At 65.7% G+C, this 17,038-nt stretch overlaps 3 protein-coding genes across 28 annotated transcripts; 2 read left to right on the forward strand and 1 right to left on the reverse strand.

The window, feature by feature from the left end:
- Positions 1-1,601: 1,601 nt before the first annotated feature.
- Positions 1,602-4,586, forward strand: GPT (glutamic--pyruvic transaminase). Of its 2 annotated transcripts, XM_055348606.2 has the most exons (11): positions 1,602-1,763; positions 1,899-1,988; positions 2,066-2,174; positions 2,293-2,426; positions 2,541-2,784; positions 3,098-3,177; positions 3,245-3,381; positions 3,482-3,656; positions 3,753-3,908; positions 3,983-4,095; positions 4,162-4,426. In XM_055348606.2, exons 1-11 carry the CDS (start codon positions 1,602-1,604, stop codon positions 4,250-4,252), a joined length of 1,491 nt encoding a protein of 496 aa, XP_055204581.1. In that variant the 3' UTR covers positions 4,253-4,426. The 2 variants fall into 2 exon arrangements, with proteins under 2 accessions (XP_055204581.1, XP_055204580.1); XM_055348605.1 differs by lacking the exon at positions 3,983-4,095 and having other exon boundaries at positions 4,162-4,586.
- Positions 4,587-5,790: 1,204 nt separating this feature from the next.
- Positions 5,791-10,893, forward strand: MFSD3 (major facilitator superfamily domain containing 3). 3 transcript variants are annotated; one of them, XM_055348608.2, is made up of 5 exons: positions 5,791-7,221; positions 7,568-7,715; positions 7,806-7,930; positions 8,002-8,111; positions 8,198-10,893. In XM_055348608.2, exons 1-5 carry the CDS (start codon positions 6,540-6,542, stop codon positions 8,369-8,371), a joined length of 1,239 nt encoding a protein of 412 aa, XP_055204583.1. In that variant the 5' UTR covers positions 5,791-6,539; the 3' UTR covers positions 8,372-10,893. The 3 variants fall into 3 exon arrangements, with proteins under 3 accessions (XP_055204583.1, XP_055204585.1, XP_055204584.1); XM_055348610.2 differs by having other exon boundaries at positions 9,467-10,893; XM_055348609.2 differs by having other exon boundaries at positions 7,576-7,715; positions 8,198-8,424.
- On the reverse strand, positions 8,495-16,992 carry RECQL4 (RecQ like helicase 4). Of its 23 annotated transcripts, XM_055348569.2 has the most exons (23): positions 15,994-16,904; positions 15,652-15,893; positions 14,978-15,011; positions 14,799-14,893; positions 14,434-14,574; positions 13,552-14,150; positions 13,374-13,473; positions 13,150-13,276; positions 12,712-12,843; positions 12,536-12,628; positions 12,322-12,458; positions 11,834-11,917; positions 11,581-11,754; positions 11,320-11,499; positions 10,792-10,933; positions 10,439-10,701; positions 10,069-10,360; positions 9,864-9,993; positions 9,612-9,781; positions 9,364-9,544; positions 9,125-9,287; positions 8,895-9,003; positions 8,495-8,762 (listed from the first exon to the last, which is right to left on the reverse strand). In XM_055348569.2, exons 1-23 carry the CDS (start codon positions 16,220-16,222, stop codon positions 8,638-8,640), a joined length of 3,942 nt encoding a protein of 1,313 aa, XP_055204544.2. In that variant the 5' UTR covers positions 16,223-16,904; the 3' UTR covers positions 8,495-8,637. The 23 variants fall into 23 exon arrangements, with proteins under 23 accessions (XP_055204544.2, XP_055204540.2, XP_055204539.2 ...); XM_055348565.2 differs by having other exon boundaries at positions 9,864-10,360; positions 15,994-16,908; XM_055348564.2 differs by having other exon boundaries at positions 13,374-14,150; positions 15,994-16,907.
- Positions 16,993-17,038: the final 46 nt, after the last annotated feature.

Here is a 17,038-nt window from a genome sequence, read left to right on the forward strand (position 1 = left end):
AGCAGGAGGGCTGAGGGCACCGCTGGTTCGTCTGTTCATGGTGGGCGGCTTTGTGTGGCCACCAGTGCTGGGTGGTGTGGGTTCGGGCTGTTCTCCCTCCTGGCTCAGCACAGGCCGGTCAGCCCAGTGTCCTTTGGGCCTGCCCTTCCCCTAGCATCCCTGGTTGGAAGGGTGTCCTCACAGGGCTGTGGGCGGGTCAGGGCTGGCTGCTGGTTAAATTTAGTGTGGGGGGTGGGGCAGCTGCCCAAGGTCCACCTGCCACCAGAGCTGCCACTTGGACTCCCTTGCCAGGGGGCGGGCAGGGGCTGGCTCTGCCTGGGGCCAGGCCCATGTTAACCTGTGCCCCGGCCTGGGGGCCAGAGGGGCAGGCCTGCGCACGGGGAGGCTGTTGTGGCAGCGGAACAGAGACGTGCACAGTGAGAGGCCTGGGGGCCGGCTGTCCAGGGCTCCCGATGGCTTTTCTCCCAGCCAGCAGGATCAGAGGAGCCAAGGTCCGACTTGGGCCTGGCTGGTTGCCCACAGCCCTGCTCAGAGGGCCGGCTCCCTGACCCCCGTGGTTCAGGTTTCGGTGCGGTGCCCGACGCTGGGGTGGGCCAGCGTGGAGCCTGGCCTTTCAGCTCAGCAGGCCTGTGGAGGTGGGGCTCTGACGGCCTATCCCGGCTCGTTTCCTACTCTCTCCTCCAATCGGGAACAAGAGGGCTGGAGAGCTCAGGTCACCCCTAGCCTGGGGTGTGTCCCAAGGGCAACCCCCAGCTGGTGCCTGGTGAAAGGGCATGACAGCAGCCACGGTGTGAGCTGTCCCAGGGCTCAGGGCTGGACTGCCTGGCTCCAGCCCCCTCCCCCAGCCCCTCGCAGTGCTCATCAGGGAACCAAGGTCCAGCTACAGAGCTCTTGCAGCCTCTGGGCCATAGCTGCCAGCTCTGGAGGGGCCAGATGGAACCCAGAGCCTGAACACCCCTCCCCTCCCCCCAGCACCCCCTGGATTCCTGAGGCCTGGCTCAGTTACTAGGAGACAGGTCCGCTGGCCCAAGCAAAGACGCAGGTGCCACGAGGGCCAGGCCTCGGCCAAGCCCTGCTGGGGTAAATCCCAGCAGCCCAGGCTCCAGTCTCGCCTCGGGGGTCCCTCCTTTCCAGCTCTGCCAGCCCCTCAGGGCTGCTGGGCACCCCTTCACCTCCTGAGCACCCCAGGTGCTCAGCCCTCTCCCCCTCCTCTCACGTCTAGTCCCTCAGAGCTGTCCGGACTGACGTCTGTACCTACCCCCCATGTGGGTCTCCTGCTCTCCCTTCGTGGGGACACTGGGCAGGCACTGGGCCTTGCCCCAAGCCCCGCCTGCCACCTCACCCACTGCCTCTGCCTCCCTGGGGCAGAGCTGTTCCCAGACGGGTGGGGCGGGGCCCAACTGTCCCCAGCTCCTTCAGCCCTTTCTGTCCCTCCCAGTGAGGCCAGCTGCGGTGAAGAGGGTGCCCTCTTGCCTGGAGTTCCCTCTGCTACGGCTGCCCCCTCCCAGCCCTGGCCCACTAAGCCAGACCCAGCTGTCCCCATTCCCACTTCTGGTCCTGCCACGTCCTGAGCCGCCTTCCCGCCTGGTCTGGGTAGAGTCATGGCCTCGAGCACAGGTGACCGGAGCCAGGCGGTGAGGAATGGACTGAGGGCGAAGGTGCTGACGCTGGACGGCATGAACCCACGCGTGCGGAGAGTGGAGTACGCGGTGCGTGGCCCCATAGTGCAGCGAGCCTTGGAGCTGGAGCAGGAGCTGCGCCAGGTATGGCCCAGGGCCCCTCGCTGCCCTCCAGGTCACAATGGGGTGGCCGAGTCGGCCCCAGCCCCACTGGCACATGGGACAAGGGCTGAGGGATTAGGTAGGGCAGTCTCCCTACCTGCTCCCCTCCCCTCCCAGGGTGTGAAGAAGCCTTTCACCGAGGTCATCCGTGCCAACATCGGGGACGCACAGGCTATGGGGCAGAGGCCCATCACCTTCCTGCGCCAGGTGAGGCTCCTGCACTGCCCGGCGCACCCCCCCACCCCCAGCCCATGTGCCCTGGCCTCAGCACTCCGTCTTCCCAGGTCTTGGCCCTCTGTGTTAACCCTGATCTTCTGAGCAGCCCCAACTTCCCTGACGATGCCAAGAAAAGGGCGGAGCGCATCCTGCAGGCGTGTGGGGGCCACAGTCTGGGTGAGAGCCAGGGCCAGGAGGAAGCACAGGGCCGCCCTGCCACTGGAGGAGGGAAGTCCCTTGGGAGGGCTGAGGAGAACTTCACCTGTACCTCCCATCCTGTCCTGCCCGAGTCCAGGGGCCTACAGCGTCAGCTCCGGCATCCAGCTGATCCGGGAGGACGTGGCGCGGTACATTGAGAGGCGTGACGGAGGCATCCCTGCGGACCCCAAAAATGTCTTCCTGTCCACAGGGGCCAGCGATGCCATCGTGGTAGGCTGGGCATGGGCAGCAAGACATTCCTGACACTGCAGAGGGGGCGCCCAGGGTGGGGGACAGGTGCAGCCCCAGGCCCCGCCAACCCTGCCTTCCCCTTCCTTTCCGCAGACGGTGCTGAAGCTGCTGGTGGCCGGCGAGGGCCACACGCGCACGGGTGTGCTCATCCCCATCCCCCAGTACCCACTCTACTCGGCCACGCTGGCAGAGCTGGGCGCAGTGCAGGTGGATTACTACCTGGACGAGGAGCGTGCCTGGGCGCTGGACGTGGCCGAGCTTCACCGTGCACTGTGCCAGGCGCGTGACCACTGCCGCCCTCGTGCGCTCTGTGTCATCAACCCCGGCAACCCCACCGGTGCGTTCCCCGCCGCCCCGCCCCACTCCCCCCGCGCCCACGGTGCGTTCCCCGCCGCCCCGCCCCACCCCCCCCCGCGCCTACGGTGCGTTCCCCGCCGCCCCGCCCCACTCCGCGCCCACGGTGCGTTCCCCGCTGCCCCGCCCCACTCCCTCCGCGCCCACGGTGCGTTCCCCGCTGCCCCGCCCCACTCCTCCCGCACCCATGTGCGCCCTGGCCCAGGCAGTGCCGGGTCCGCTGGCCCCCGGCTGCCCAGCGGAGGGCAGTGCGCCCCCTTGGCTCACCCAGCCCTGCTGCCTCCCCGGCACCCCAGGGCAGGTGCAGACCCGCGAGTGCATCGAGGCCGTGATCCGCTTCGCCTTCGAAGAGCGGCTCTTTCTGCTGGCGGACGAGGTGCGCGGCGCGGGGGAGCGGGAAGCCGGGCAACAGTCCGCCCCCGTGACGCCTTGCGCCCTTCCAGGTGTACCAGGACAACGTGTACGCCGCGGGCTCGCAGTTCCACTCATTCAAGAAGGTGCTCATGGAGATGGGGCCGCCCTACGCCGGGCAGCAGGAGCTTGCCTCCTTCCACTCCACCTCCAAGGGCTACATGGGCGAGTGCGTGCGTACGAGGCGGGTGGGGGCTCGCGGGCCATGGCCTGGCCCTCCTCGCCCGATGGGCCACCCCCTCCTCCGCACCTGACCTGGACGTGCGCAGGTGCGGGTTCCGCGGCGGCTATGTGGAGGTGGTGAACATGGACGCCGCAGTGCAGCAGCAGATGCTGAAGCTGATGAGTGTGCGGCTGTGCCCGCCGGTGCCAGGACAGGCCCTGCTGGACCTGGTGGTCAGCCCGCCCGCGCCCACCGACCCCTCCTTTGCACAGTTCCAGGCTGTGAGTTGGGGGCAGGAGGGGGTCCAGGTAACCTAATCAGGGGTGGGGGATGCCGAGTGCCGTGCCCTGATGGGCCCTCTCCCTCCGCGGCCACAGGAGAAGCAGGCAGTGCTGGCAGAGCTGGCGGCCAAGGCCAAGCTCACCGAGCAGGTCTTCAATGAGGCTCCTGGCATCAGCTGCAACCCAGTGCAGGGCGCCATGTACTCCTTCCCGCGCGTGCAGCTGCCCCCGCGGGCGGTGGAGCGCGCTCAGGTCAGGTGGGGGCGGGGCCTGCGGGGTGGGCAGTGGGGGCCGGTTATCCCTCTCTGACGGCTCTCCGTCCACAGGAGCTGGGCCTGGCCCCCGATATGTTCTTCTGCCTGCGCCTCCTGGAGGAGACCGGCATTTGCGTGGTGCCAGGGAGCGGCTTTGGGCAGCGGGAAGGCACCTACCACTTCCGGTGAGGCCTGGCCCTCACTGCCTGTCCCGCCACCCTGGCCCTTCACTCACTGTCAACTCCTTTCAGGATGACCATTCTGCCCCCCTTGGAGAAACTGCGGCTGCTGCTGGAGAAGCTGAGCAGGTTCCATGCCAAGTTCACCCTCGAGTACTCCTGAGCACCCCAGCTGGGGCCAGGCTGGGTCGCCCTGGACTGTGTGCTCAGGAGCCCTGGGAGGCTCTGGAGCCCACTGTACTTGCTCTTGATGCCTGGCGGGGTGGGGTGGGGGTGGGGGGCTGGGCCCCTGCCTCTCTGCAGGTCCCTAATAAAGCTGTGTGGCAGTCTGACTCCAGGGAGGAAGCGTTGGCAGCTGCGTGGCCCGCTCCCACCTGCCTACCCTTCTTGCAGGCCTGAGTCCCTTCAAACAAGGGACCTTCCACGGCCACCACCCACCTCTTCCTCCTGAAGACCCGGCGCCCACCATGGGCTGGGTCTTCCCCCTGGCCTCTGGTTGTGGGGCAGACCCCGTCAGGATCACACAGAAATGGGTTGAGAGGGTCCAGAGTGTGAGGAAAGCGCAGGCCCCGCACCCCTTTGTGGAAGCCCCCAAGAATCTAGGGAGCCAGGGGCCCAGGTGGCCACCCAAAGAAACACAGCCTTTCCTGAGGAAGGCACAGTGAACTGTCTCCTTCCTGGCTCCCTTTCCTGTGAGTATTTCCCTGGGGCAGGGGGAAATACTAAACCAGCATGGTGCTGGCTGGTCAGGGTGACTGACAGCTCAGGAAGGAAGTCTTGGTTCTCTTACCCAAGGAAGCAGGGGTGGGGCCACTGTCTGGGGGGCCAGAGACCACCTTTGGTGTCATTGTGTGGTGCAGTCCTTCGGCTGGGTGGAGTGGGAGGCAGAGGGAGAGGATAAGGGAACGTCCCAGGGGAGGGCTGGGGCTGGATGAGGCAGGGGCTGGGCTGAGCGGGAGTGGGCAGTGCTGTGTCCCGGCCTGGGGAGCATGGCTGAGCACCTACTACATGCAGACACTGCTGGGGGTCACTCAATCTGCACAGATGCTCTTCTGAAGTAGGCATGATAGTCCCCATTTGATAGACTTGGAAACCTGCAACCCAAAAACCTGCTGAGCTGACAAGAAACCCCCTCAGAGGCCTCGGCAGCCAGAAAAATGCGTTGGGTCCAGTGCCCTCAAGTCCGCCAAGGACGGGGCTGGCTTTAGAGACTCACAAACTTGGGAGATAGGACTGGCCAAGGGCACCTGGTTTTTTTCGCTCTAGAGATGGTTCTTAACCACAGGCCACACACACTTCACAGCCTCATCTGGGCCTCGGAAGCCCCAGAGGGCACAGCTCTGGGCAGGAGACACAGCAGGTGGGCCCCTCCCTTGGCAGGGCGGGCTCGAATCAGGCAGGGTGCTCCTAGCCTTGTCACCGGACACCGAAGGGCGTCACGGGCAGTGGCTGACGGTGTCCTTCTGAGCTAAACTGGGTCCTGACCTTTCACACTACCCTCCTAACTTCCATGGCTCTGTCACCGCCTTACGGAGGGGCTGAAGCCACAGACACAGCAAGGTTGGGGTCCGGCACCGGAAGTATCCAGTGGTAGACGGTGGTAGACGGCTGGAGAAGCGGGGGCTGGGCACTGCAGCGAAGGAAGCACGCCTGGAGCGGATCCGAAACTACTGAGAGGGGCCAGGGCTGGCCATGGGCGCAGGCCGATCCTTACATTCGAGGCCGGCCCAGCTCTGTAGCTTCCCCCTCTGGGCCTCTCACCCGCGCAGGACCTCGGTGGGAGCGCGCACGTGGCGGGGCGGGGGGCCGCGGGCCCGAGCCCGGACTGGCCACCGGGGGCGCCCGCGAGCTGACGCTCTGGCCCGTTGCGGTCTCTGTGGCCCGCGCGAACTTCCGGTCCTGGAGCCGGTGGCCGCGGGGCTCCAGCGACACCGTGTGGTCCGTGCTCCGCTCTGTGGCTCCAGGGGGCCGAGAAACTGCTGAGAGTCCGGCCCGGCCGGCAGTGCTGGGCGCGGGCCGAGGGCCCCGGGAGGCTGCGGCCCCGCCCTCTTTACCTGCGGCCTCGCAGAGCATGCTGGGAGCCGCGGGAGGCAGTGGCCCCGCTCCCCTCACCTGCGGTATCGCAGAGCATGGTGGGAGCCCCGGGAGGCAGTGGCCCCGCCCCGTTCCCTGCGGCCGCGCAGAGCATGCCGGGAGCCGCCGGCCGCCGGCCGCTGGTGTCCGGACCGCTCGCCCCCGTTTGGACCCGACTTCGGTTCTTCTGGGGTGTTGATGCTCCTAAAGCCCGAGAGCACGTGTCCAGACCCTAGCCTGTACGACGCTGACTCTGCCCGGTCCCAGAACCAAAGCCATGCCGGGGTGTGGCCTCTGACCCCACGCGGAGGGGACCTCGCCTTGCGGGACCCCACCTGGAACCCGACCTCCCAGCCTCGCAGCCGGCCTGAGCCGCCATGCGCGGGAAGTTGCTGCCGCTGGCCGGCCTCTACCTGGTGCAGGGCCTGCCCTACGGGCTCCAGTCCGGCCTCCTGCCCGTGCTGCTGCGTGCCGGCGGCCTCTCGCTGACGCGCGTGGGGCTGGCCAAGGTTCTGTACGCTCCGTGGCTGCTCAAGCTGGCTTGGGCCCCGCTGGTGGACGCGCAGGGCTCGGCGAGGGCCTGGGTGACGCGCAGCACGGCGGGCCTGGGCCTGGTGTGTGGGCTGCTTGCCGGGCTGCCCCCTCCTGGAGCTGGCCAGGCCGGGCTGCCCGCCGCTGTGGCGGGGTTGCTGCTGTTGTTGAACCTGGGTGCCGCCATGCAGGATGTGGCCCTGGACGCGCTGGCTGTGCAGCTGCTGGAGCCGGCCGAGCTGGGGCCGGGCAACACCGTGCAGGTGGTCGCGTACAAGCTGGGGGCCGCGCTAGCTGGGGGCGCGCTGCTGGCGCTGCTGCCCACCTTCTCGTGGCCGCAACTCTTTCTGCTCCTGGCTGCCACCTACTGGCTGGCCGCGGCCCTGGCCTGGGCTGCACCAGCCCTGCGGCGGCTCCCACAGCAGCCCCTTTCCGAGCAGCGTCCCCACACCGCCCACCTTCTGCGGGACGTGCTAGCCGTGCCGGGGACCGTGTGGATGGCAGGCTTTGTGCTCACCTACAAGCTGGGTGAGTGAGGCCTCGAGCCAGGCAACAGCAGAGTTGGGGCTTCCGGGACAGCTGCAGGTGTGTCCCCAGGGGCTTGCAACCCATTACAGGGCCACTCTCTTTCTCGGGTATGACCTGCAAGACTTGGCCCTGACATCCGGGGCTCTGCAGCTGGGCCTTGCGTCTTGTCCTCCCCCAGCTCTAGCCCCATCCCTGAGCGCTCTCTGGGGCTGCCCCACTTCTCCCCCAGCATCTGCAGCTCTGGAACACTGAGGAGAGCAGGGCAGGACTGAGGGCCCAGGTGGGGAGAAGGGAGGTGGGGGCAGATGTGGAACCTCCCGTGCTCATGCCCCCCCCACCACCCAAGGTGAGCAGGGTGCCAGCAGCCTGTTTCCTCTTCTCCTGCTGGACCACGGCGTTTCTGCTCCCGAGTTGGGACTGTGGAATGGTGTGGGTGCTGTGGTCTGCTCCATCGCTGGCTCCTCCCTGGGTGGGACCTTGCTGGCCAAGCACTGGTGAGCCCTCCCCAGTGTACCCTGCCCACTCACTTGTACCCAAGCTGCCCCCAATCCACTATACTGACCCATTTCCCACCCCTACCCCAGGAAACTGCTGCCTCTGTTGAGGTCAGTGCTGCGCTTCCGCCTCGGGGGCCTAGCCTGCCAGACTGCCTTGGTCTTCCACCTGGCCACCCTGGGGGCCAGCATGGACGCTGGCACAATCTTGAGAGGTGAGGGACTGGCCTTGAGGAGGAAGAGAGGGGCCAGGAGCCTGGGGCACTGCTGACTTCTGCCCTCCCAGGGTCAGGCTTGCTGAGCCTATGTCTGCAGCACTTCTTGGGAGGCCTGGTCACCACAGTCACCTTCACTGGGATGATGCGCTGCAGCCAGCTGGCCCCCAGGGCCCTGCAGGTGAGTAGATGTAGCAGGGACAGAGAGAGACCACAGGGCTGGGGCTGTGTGGGTCTGACCTTGACCGTGACCCCCACCCCCCTCAGGCCACACACTACAGCCTTCTGGCCACGCTGGAGCTGCTGGGGAAGCTGCTGCTGGGCACTCTGGCCGGAGGCCTGGCTGATGGGTTGGGGCCACATCCCTGCTTCTTGCTCCTGCTCATCCTCTCTGCCTTGCCCGTTCTGCACCTGGACCTAGCACCCAGCACCTTTCTCTGAGCTGAGTGGCTGGATTGGTCAATAAAGCCACATGTGCCTGTGGCCCAGATGTCTCTGTGCCTGGAATATGTGATGTGCTTGTCCCCAGCTTGTGGGGGCTGCCTCATTGGCCAAGAGGGCCCATAAAAACAAAGTGAGCATTTTTTATTCTGCATTTTGGAGCCTCCTCGTTCCCACACCCTGTGGCAGGTTTTGCCCAGGTCCTCAGTCACTGCCCTAGCCTCTGACAACCCCAGCTCTACCCGACATCCCCCAACGCAGTGCAGTCAGCGGGCCACCCGCAGGAGCTCTTCCGTGGCCAGGCCCACCAGGGCATGGAAGCTCAGGTGCAGGTATTTTCTCCAGAAGCGTCGGTCCTGCCCATACACCTGGGCCGGGTAGCAGGGGCTTCCTAGGGTGGAGCCAAGACACAGCCATGAGCCCCAGCCCCAGCCTGCAGCGGGTGGAGCCTCCCAGGCCTCACCTGCCCCAGCCCCCAGCCCCCAGCCCCAGCCTGCAGCGGGTGGGGCCTCCCAGGCCTCACCGATGCCGTGGAAGATGCGGGCCACAGCCCTGCCGGAGAACTTCTCCTCTGGCCTCAGGGACAGGAACTGGCGGATGTCGCAGCGGACCTGGTCCTCCCAATCCTGGAGCTATGTGGACAGGCACATCAGGCTTCCTCTGAGCTCCCGTGGCACTGCATCCACACAGCAAGCCCCATGCAGCCCAGGGAACCTGCAACCCCGATGAGCTGCCTGGCCTTACTGCACTCACTCTGGCCTGCCCTGGCTCGGGGCCCTGTGCATCCTCCATGCCTCCCGGCTCCTGCCCTTGCTCTTCCTCTTCCTCAAAGTAGCGGCCGAGCAGGTCCTTGAGCTTGGTGCTGCGCTCCTCATCCTGCTGCTCCAGGCAGGGCCTGCAGCTGGGGAAGGCTACGCTGTGGGGAGGAGCCTGTCAGAGCTGATCACTGCGGGAGGGTGGATGGTCCCAGGCCCCGCCGGCCTCCTCCCAACCTGTGAAAGGCCTGGAAGGTTCTGCGCAGACGGGCCAGGGCCTGGCGCTCCCGGGCCTGCACACGGCCATAGAGGAAGTCACAGATCTGGTCCTTTTCCTCAGCGGTCAGGTCCCCCGGGCTGCGAAGGTGGAAGGCCAGCTCACTGAACTCCACAAGCACCCCTGTCCCACGCCGCACACCTGCCGGAAAGCATGTCAGATGGAAGCAGGCAGCGTCCAGGGCGGTGTGGGGTGGGGAGAGGAGCACCTGTCCTGGGCTCGTGGTCCCACTGCAGCTGGCAGAGAGCCCGCCGCACAGAGGCCAGCTCCCAGCCCATGGAGTCCACCAGCTTGACCATGTCAAACTCCACGGAGCTGCTGCCTTGCCCTGGGTCCTCAGGCAGCCGCTGGGCCAAGCACACAGCCAAAGGGGGACACCTGTGCCCAGGGAAAAAGGGACATGTGGCCAACAGCCCTGATTCTCCAACCTCGTCTCCAACTCAGGGCAGGGCGTGCTTACCTGTGGGCCAGGGCCTGGAGCTGGGCAGGGCCCCCAGGGCAGTTCAGACGGCAATGGGTATAGGTGGTCGCCAGCAGCTCCAGCCAGTGGTGTGGGTGCAGCTCCAGGTAGCACAGCAAAGTCTCAATGGCTGGGGGCAGAGCAGGGCTCAGGGGACGCGGGGACAGCCCCTCCACACCCCTGTGGCTTACCCCAGGTTCCTCACCCTCCTCCGGCATGTCCAAAGCCTGTACGGTAAGCTGTATTGGGAGTGCCCGCTCATGGCCCATGCAGACCCTTCTGGGTCCTGGGGCTGCTTGGTGGCCAAGCTGCTCAGCCTCTTGAGGGGGGTACTTGGGCACAGGCCTCTCCCCACCCACGGCCCCTTCCTGCTCCGAGGGTGGCCTGGTGCAGGTGCAGGTGCAGGCTGGGAACACGCGCTGTACCAGCCTCTTCACAGCCAGGAAGTCCGTGCTGTCGGCGTGCACGTGTCTGCGCAGCTCTCGCAGGTCTTCGCCCTGCAGGGCAACTTTCATGAGGGTGGGGTGGACCACTGGGGGCTTGAGCACTGGCAGTGTGTGTGGGGGGGTGCCAACCTGGGGCTGCAGGAAGAGGTGGCAGTGGGCAGGCTGCCCGTCACGCCCGGCCCGGCCCACGGCCTGCACGTAGCTCTCGAAGCTTGGGGGCAGCCCCAGATGCAGCACAGCCCGCACATCTGGCCGGTCCAGCCCCATCCCAAAGGCCACCGTGGCCACCACCACCCGCAACTGGCCCTGCATGAAGGCTCGCTGTACCCGCCGCCGTTCCCGGATGCACATGCCCGCGTGGTAGGCCTCAGCCGTGGTTTTGGGGGCATGACCTTTGGGGAAGACAGGCAGATGGTCAGTGGGATAGGACCATGTGTGCCCAAGGTGGGTCCATGGGGACACCAGCTCTGTCCATGCCGCACCTCCAGACCCTGGGACCCGGGCTGCGTGCAGGCAGGTTCGGAGAAGCGCAGCGATCCGCTCTGTGTCCTCGCGCCGGTTGCAGTAAATGATAATGGAATCCAGGTTTCGAAAACGTTTGCCTTGCAGCAGCGTCAACAGTGCCTGATGAGGAGCGGTCGGCGTGGGCAGTGGGGAGTGAGGAGGGGTCGGTGTGGGCAGTGGGGAGTGAGGAGGGGTCGGTGTGGGCAGTGGGGAGTGAGGAGGGGTCGGTGTGGGCAGTGGGGAGAGAGGAGGGGTCGGCGTGGGGAGTGGAGAGTGAGGAGGAGTCGGTGTGGGCAGTGGGGAGTGAAGAGTGAGGAGGGGTCGGTGTGGGCAGTGGGGAGTGAGGAGGGGTTGGCGTGGGGAGTGGAGAGTGAGGAGGAGTCGGTGTGGGCAGTGGGGAGTGAAGAGTGAGGAGGAGTCGGTGTGGGGAGTGAGGAGTGAGGAGGGGTCGGCATGGGCAGTCAGCAGCCAGGGCCCTGCAGGGTCCCCAGAGCACACACACCCACCTGGTCTGTGTCCCTGTCCATGGACACGGAAAGGTGCAGGTTGGCGGGAACTGGGGCTGGCCCATGGAGGTCAGGCCCTTCAGCCACAGCCAGGTGCTGTGCCACGTCACTGGCAGTGCGGCGTGTGGCTGTGGCTGTGAGGCCCAGGAAGCAGTGCACGCCCATGCGCTCCCGAAGCACCTGCACCAGAGGCGGCAGTGGTGTGAGGCCGCCCAGCCCACCCCGGCCCTGGCCGCCCACCCCAGTTCACATATGGCTCACCTTGCAGACGCGCAGGTAGCAGGGCCGGAAGTTGTGGGACCACTGGGAGAGGCAGTGGGCCTCATCAATGCAGGCAAAAGCAACTGGAGGCAGCTGTGCGGCTGGAGGGAGGCCTCCCGCCCCCACCAGCGCCTCAGGTGTCAGCATCAGCACATGTACCTGGGCTGCCCGAATCTGAAGGCAGCAAGATCAGAGGCACAGCCCAGGTGCCCGCCCACTGCCTCCCTCACCCCTAGGCCCATGAGGCCCCCACCTTCTGCAGGACAGATTCCCGTTGCTTCCTGGTCATGCCTGAGTGTATACAGGCCGCCTTGAGACATGGTGGCAGGCCAGACACCTGCAAATGCAGGAGCGATGGCCGTCATACGCCAGCCCAGCCCTGGCCCTTCCCCAAGTCATCCCAGAGCTGCTGCCATGTCCATCCTAGTCCCTCAGCGGAGAGGAGAACCGGGTCCTAGGGCCAACGGTTTAGAGCCACCTGTGGGCCTTGGCCCAGGAGCCCCAGAGCAAACAGACTGAAGTAGGGATGGCTCCTTTCCCAGCACATCTCCCGTAGGGGTGGCTGTGGTGCCTGTGGAGCTGGGCTGCCTTCAACCTGCTGCCAGGACCGGGTACTGAGGCCACAGACACCTTGAAGCTCCCAGGGGAGGGGGTGGTTAGGGGACAAGCAGCAGTTGCCCTTGGGAGTCACAAGTGCTGGTTCTTGGCTGTGTACGTGTGCCCAGGGCCCTGTGTGCACACCTGGTCATCCATGAGTGACAGCAGGGGAGAGACGACCAACGTGAGGCAGGGGCTGCGCCGGGTGTAGAGCAGCGCCGGGAGCTGGTAGCACAGGGACTTGCCGGCACCTGTAGGCAGCACCAGCAGCGTGGAGATGCCTGGATGGGGCGGAAGTCAGCAGCAGGGTTCTGCAGCCTGGCCTCAGCCCAGCCTCAACCCTGGCAGCCACGCTCACCAGACAGGATCCGCATGACTGCACGCTCCTGCCCAGGGCGAAAGGCTTGGTGCCCCAGCTGCTCCAGGGCCTGGAACACCTCAGCCGGCGTCTCTGCAGACACAGATGTTGATCACCATGACTTGAGTCACCCCAACCCCTCAGTGAAGGCTCTGGGCCAGAAGCTGACTGCTCACCTGCCAGCTGCCCTGAGGGCCCCAGGGAGTAGAGTGGCAGCACGGTGGGGTCCAGGCTGGGCACCTCAGGTACAGGTTGTGGTGAAGGAACCAGTGGCTCAGGCCCAACAGGGTCTGTGTCTTCCTCACTTGCTGGGGCAGGCAGGAGAGGGTGGAATGGGAGCTCCAGGTCGGGCAAGACAACCACTGGCCACAACCTCTCCTTCCCCCAAAGGGGGTTGGCAGCAGGCAGTGCCCTTCCTCTGGGCTACTTTTTCCAAAGCAGAAAAGAGTGACAGCCATCCTCATCCCTGCCACCCTCCTTCGGGGGAGCTAGGGTAGGGCCTGGACCAGGGGTACCTGGAAGGCCTGTTGCTTGGAACATAAGTGTCCACCAAAAGAGCACTGCGCCCTCTCCACAGTGTTGGCCAGACCCACCCTCCAGGGCAGATGTCTCACCTGGCCGGGGACACTGGGCTGCCCAGCGATCGAACTGCTCGTTCAGGAAACAAGACTCCTTGGTTGTGACTGTGGCACCACCCCCCCCAAAACACTTCCCTTTCTTCCGCCACTTCTGCTTCCATGCCTGGGGGGTGCCCACATAGGAGGGTCACTGGGCGGGAAATACAGGAGGGCTGAGGGGAGGGAAAGGGAATGCCTGTCCTGGCCCGTCGCTGTCTTACCTGCTTGCGGAGGAGCCTGCCACGGAGTGCCCGGCCCCGCACGTAGTGTTTCTGCTTCATGTTGAGCCGTACGTAATTGCCCCTGTCATGGCGGGCCAGCCTAGGGAAGATGTGCAGGTGGGCTGTGCCCTCAGCCTTCCCAGCCCTAGCTTGACTGGAGGGGCTGAGTCCGTAGTACCTGGGGTTCGATGGGCTGCTGCAGGGCTGAGGTGGCTGTGCCTGTACAGGTTCCCCTGGAAGGTCTTCCTCAAGTGCTACAGCCCCAGCCCCCTCTGATGGGGGTCCAGCTTGGCTGCTCTCCTGCTGGACCTGTGCGGGGCTCCCCCAGGGCTCCTCATTCCGTCTCCGCTTCTTGCCTCCACTGCTGCTGGGCTGGGGGCTCCCTGCACGGATGCTGACTTCTTGGAGGGCTGAAGCCTCTGGGCCCTGGGAGCCAGCACCAGGACCAAGCACAGCCGACTCACCAGGGATCAGAAGTTGTGATTCCTCTGAGCCTAGATCAGGCCTGCAGGTTTTGGGGGCCCCCAGAAAATCTGGGACCTCACTGTGACATCGCTGTAACCAGCCAGGATCTAGGGAGCCCAGCCGCTGGCTCAGGGATGCCTGCAGATGCTGGAGCCGGCCTGGCCTTGGCTGGGGCTCAGGGAGCTGTGGAGGCTCATCACTGACTTTTTCTGCAAAGGAAGGAACAGGCCCTGTACCTGGGGGCTTTGGGGTGGACGTCTTGGATGAGGATCTTCCTAGAGGCCAGGGTCTGCGGCCCAGGGCTGGTCCGGCCTGGGAGGGGAACAACAGAATAGCAGGAGAAACTCAGGCCCCTGAGCTACTGTAGACTCTAAAACCTACCTGAGTCCCCACGCTCAATTGTAGGGCAGGCTAATTAGCACAAGGCTGGACTAGAAAGGGAGTCAAGGGCGAAGGCCCCGAGAAGCTCCCTGAAGACTCGTGCCCTGGTTGGCACAGGAGCCCGTGCCTGTCCGTGTGGAAAAAATGACGAGAGTGACCCGGACCGGAAGCAGCTGTGGACCTAGCGTGGACTCACTGCCTGCCCACTCCTCACCTGCAGGGTGCCTTTGAGATTGGCCTTGAGCCGCTGCCCGTAGTCCGGCACCGAGCCCTGGCAGCTCCGCCCTGGCGTAGGCTGTGGACTCTTGGTCGCAGCCCGATTCAGATGGGGCCCCCAGCAGCGGGGCTCTGGCGCCTGCAGGAAGAAATAGGGGCACAGGCCAGAGAAAGGCTGTTGTGGCGGCAGAAGCGCTCCCAGCCACCCCTCCCACACCTGGAGCGAGGCCCGGCCCTTCTTCACTTTGCCCAGTCCCCCTCCCAAGTTCTGTGCCCCACGGAGGCCTGGCCGCGACTCCGCGGCTCCCGCCACTCCGCCAAACAGGAAAGTGGGAGGAGGCTGGGGTGGCGGGGCCTGGGTACCTCTTCGGCCGCCGCGGGGAGCGACTCGGAGCTGCGGGGCCCGCCGCCGGTCTGGCCCGTGGTACGCTTCAGAGTGCGGTACTCCCGGTAGAGCGCTGCGTGGGCGAGCGGGAGGCGGGGTCAGGGTGGGACCTGGGCCCCTGCCGACCCGCCGACCCGCCGGCCCGCCGCGCGCTCACCGCGGGTCTCCTCCGGCGCCGCCTCCACGTCGTCCTGTAAAGGGAACGCGTCAGCCGCGGGCCGCGCCCTCAGCCCCTCGGCCCCTGGGCAGCCCGCACCTGGCTCGGTCGCCGCCCGCGCTGCCGTCGGAACGCGCGCTCCCACGCCTGCAACTGCTCCCGCACGTCCCGCAGCCGCTCCATGGCGCGCGCGCCCGCCCGGCCTCCGCGCCTGCGGTCGTCCAGCCAATCTCCCGCGCAGCCGTCGCTGGGGCCGACAGCCAATGCGGATGCGCGGCGGGCCGGGGGCGGGGCCACCGCCCCTGGGCAGCCAGTCCGTCGGGCCTCGGACAAGCAGCCAATGGGAGGCGTCAACGTCATCGCGCGGCGCCGCGGCGCCGGGCGGGGAGCGGCGGACGGTCTAGGCGGGGCCGGAGGCGGTGGCTGCGGTTGCGGGACCGGTGAGCGCGGGCGGCCAGGCGGGGGTCTGAGCGGGGCGGTGCACGCCCCTGGCCCTGCCTGGCCTCAAGGGGCGGGGCGCCGATCGCTCGGGGCGGCCTGGCTGAGGGAGGCAGTGGCTGCATTTGGGAGCCCGGGGCCGAGGCCGGGAGCCTGGGAGGTGCCACCGCGGGCCGGGAAGGACTGGGAGTCCCCGGGCCGGTCGGAGCGGCGTCAGGCCCTGGTGGGAGACGCACCCGACCTGGAGGAGCAGGCCCCGCTCGGGAGGCGAAAGAGCGGAGGGTCCAGCGCCTCCCGCGGCTCGAGGCCCGGAGGAGCCGGGCGGGGGCGTCTTCGCGAAACGCAGGCGACCGAGGACCGTCGCGTTCCCTGCGGCCGGCGGGAGGGGAGGGGGCGTCGCACGGAGGTGCCTGCCTCCCTTGGTGGCCAGGCCGTCTGCTTTGGTGTCCTCCCGTGACAAGTGCTCGGTTGGTCTGTCCTGTCAGAGCGAGTATGATCGTTGAGATCTGTCCACCGGCAGAACTAGGCCGAGGGTTGGTGTCTGGGACTTTTCAGGAACCGGTGCCTTAAGGACTTACTTGTATGTGGAAAAGTCGACAAAAAGAAGGGCCTTGGGGCCAGAGTGTCTTCCCCAGCCCCCTTCCCTGGCTTGTCACTCAGGCTGTGACCTTGGGCCAGGCCGAGGTCTTCATTTTCTAATCTGTCACAGGGAGATGGCTGCGATTTAGTTTTGAGGATGCTACAGGCAGCAGCAGGGCTGGCACCCTGTGTCACAGGTACCTTGTGGCCTTGGGAGTGTTTGTGCATCTCTGCAGCTTGGGTGCTGCTGAGGCAGCTTTCTTTGCCTTGTCTGAGCAGTCTGTAGCCTTGCACCTTCCGAATCCCACATACTTAAGACTTGGTCTTTCCACAGTGGCTTTCCAGGGAAGAGGGAGAGGTTTAGGCCAGTGGTAAGGGCCAACAAAGGTGAGGGTTGCTTTCTTTCGGGGTCTCCGTGCTTGGTGACGCTCTGGAGAATAGTAGCTTTTGCGGGGGCTTGTATTTCATAGGCTACATCATCTGGACTCAGTGTTTCCTGGTTCTCGGTCTTTTCAACCTGCCTTGTTGCTTATGAAGCTGCTTCTGTGCTTGCAGCTCTTTGTTGTTTCGTGGAGTCCAAGTGTAGCCCTGGAGAGCCTCTGTGAGGAGAGGGGAGGGAAAGGTGATTTGGCTGCTTGACCCCTTGGAGTGTCCCGTCAATACTAATGCTGATGAAGGTTGGTGGGGAGAGGCCTGGGCTTTGTTCAGGTTTCGAAGAAGGTTTTGTGAAGCAGCTTTGTAATTTGAGAGGCCTGAAGTACCCATGGGGGGCCCTGCAAGGCAACAGGCATCTGTCAAAAGCATACCCAACCAAGCGAGTTGTTGATGATGCCACACTGCTTGATGCTTAGTTTCTCTAAAGAGATCCTGTGCGTCTGGAGGGCTGGGGCTGAGTTGTGACTTTGTCTGCCAGTTCACTGCACCCAGCCCAGCGCTAGGCATCTAATAGGTGCTTCTCTGTGCCATGGCCACTGCTAACTGCTGACTTTGTTTCAGGCACTATGCTGGGCCTTCCTACCACTTGTGTGTGGCTTGGTAGTGGCC

Source organism: Gorilla gorilla, chromosome 7 (genome assembly GCF_029281585.2).
Source record: "Gorilla gorilla gorilla isolate KB3781 chromosome 7, NHGRI_mGorGor1-v2.1_pri, whole genome shotgun sequence".
Lineage (NCBI taxonomy): Eukaryota > Metazoa > Chordata > Mammalia > Primates > Hominidae > Gorilla > Gorilla gorilla.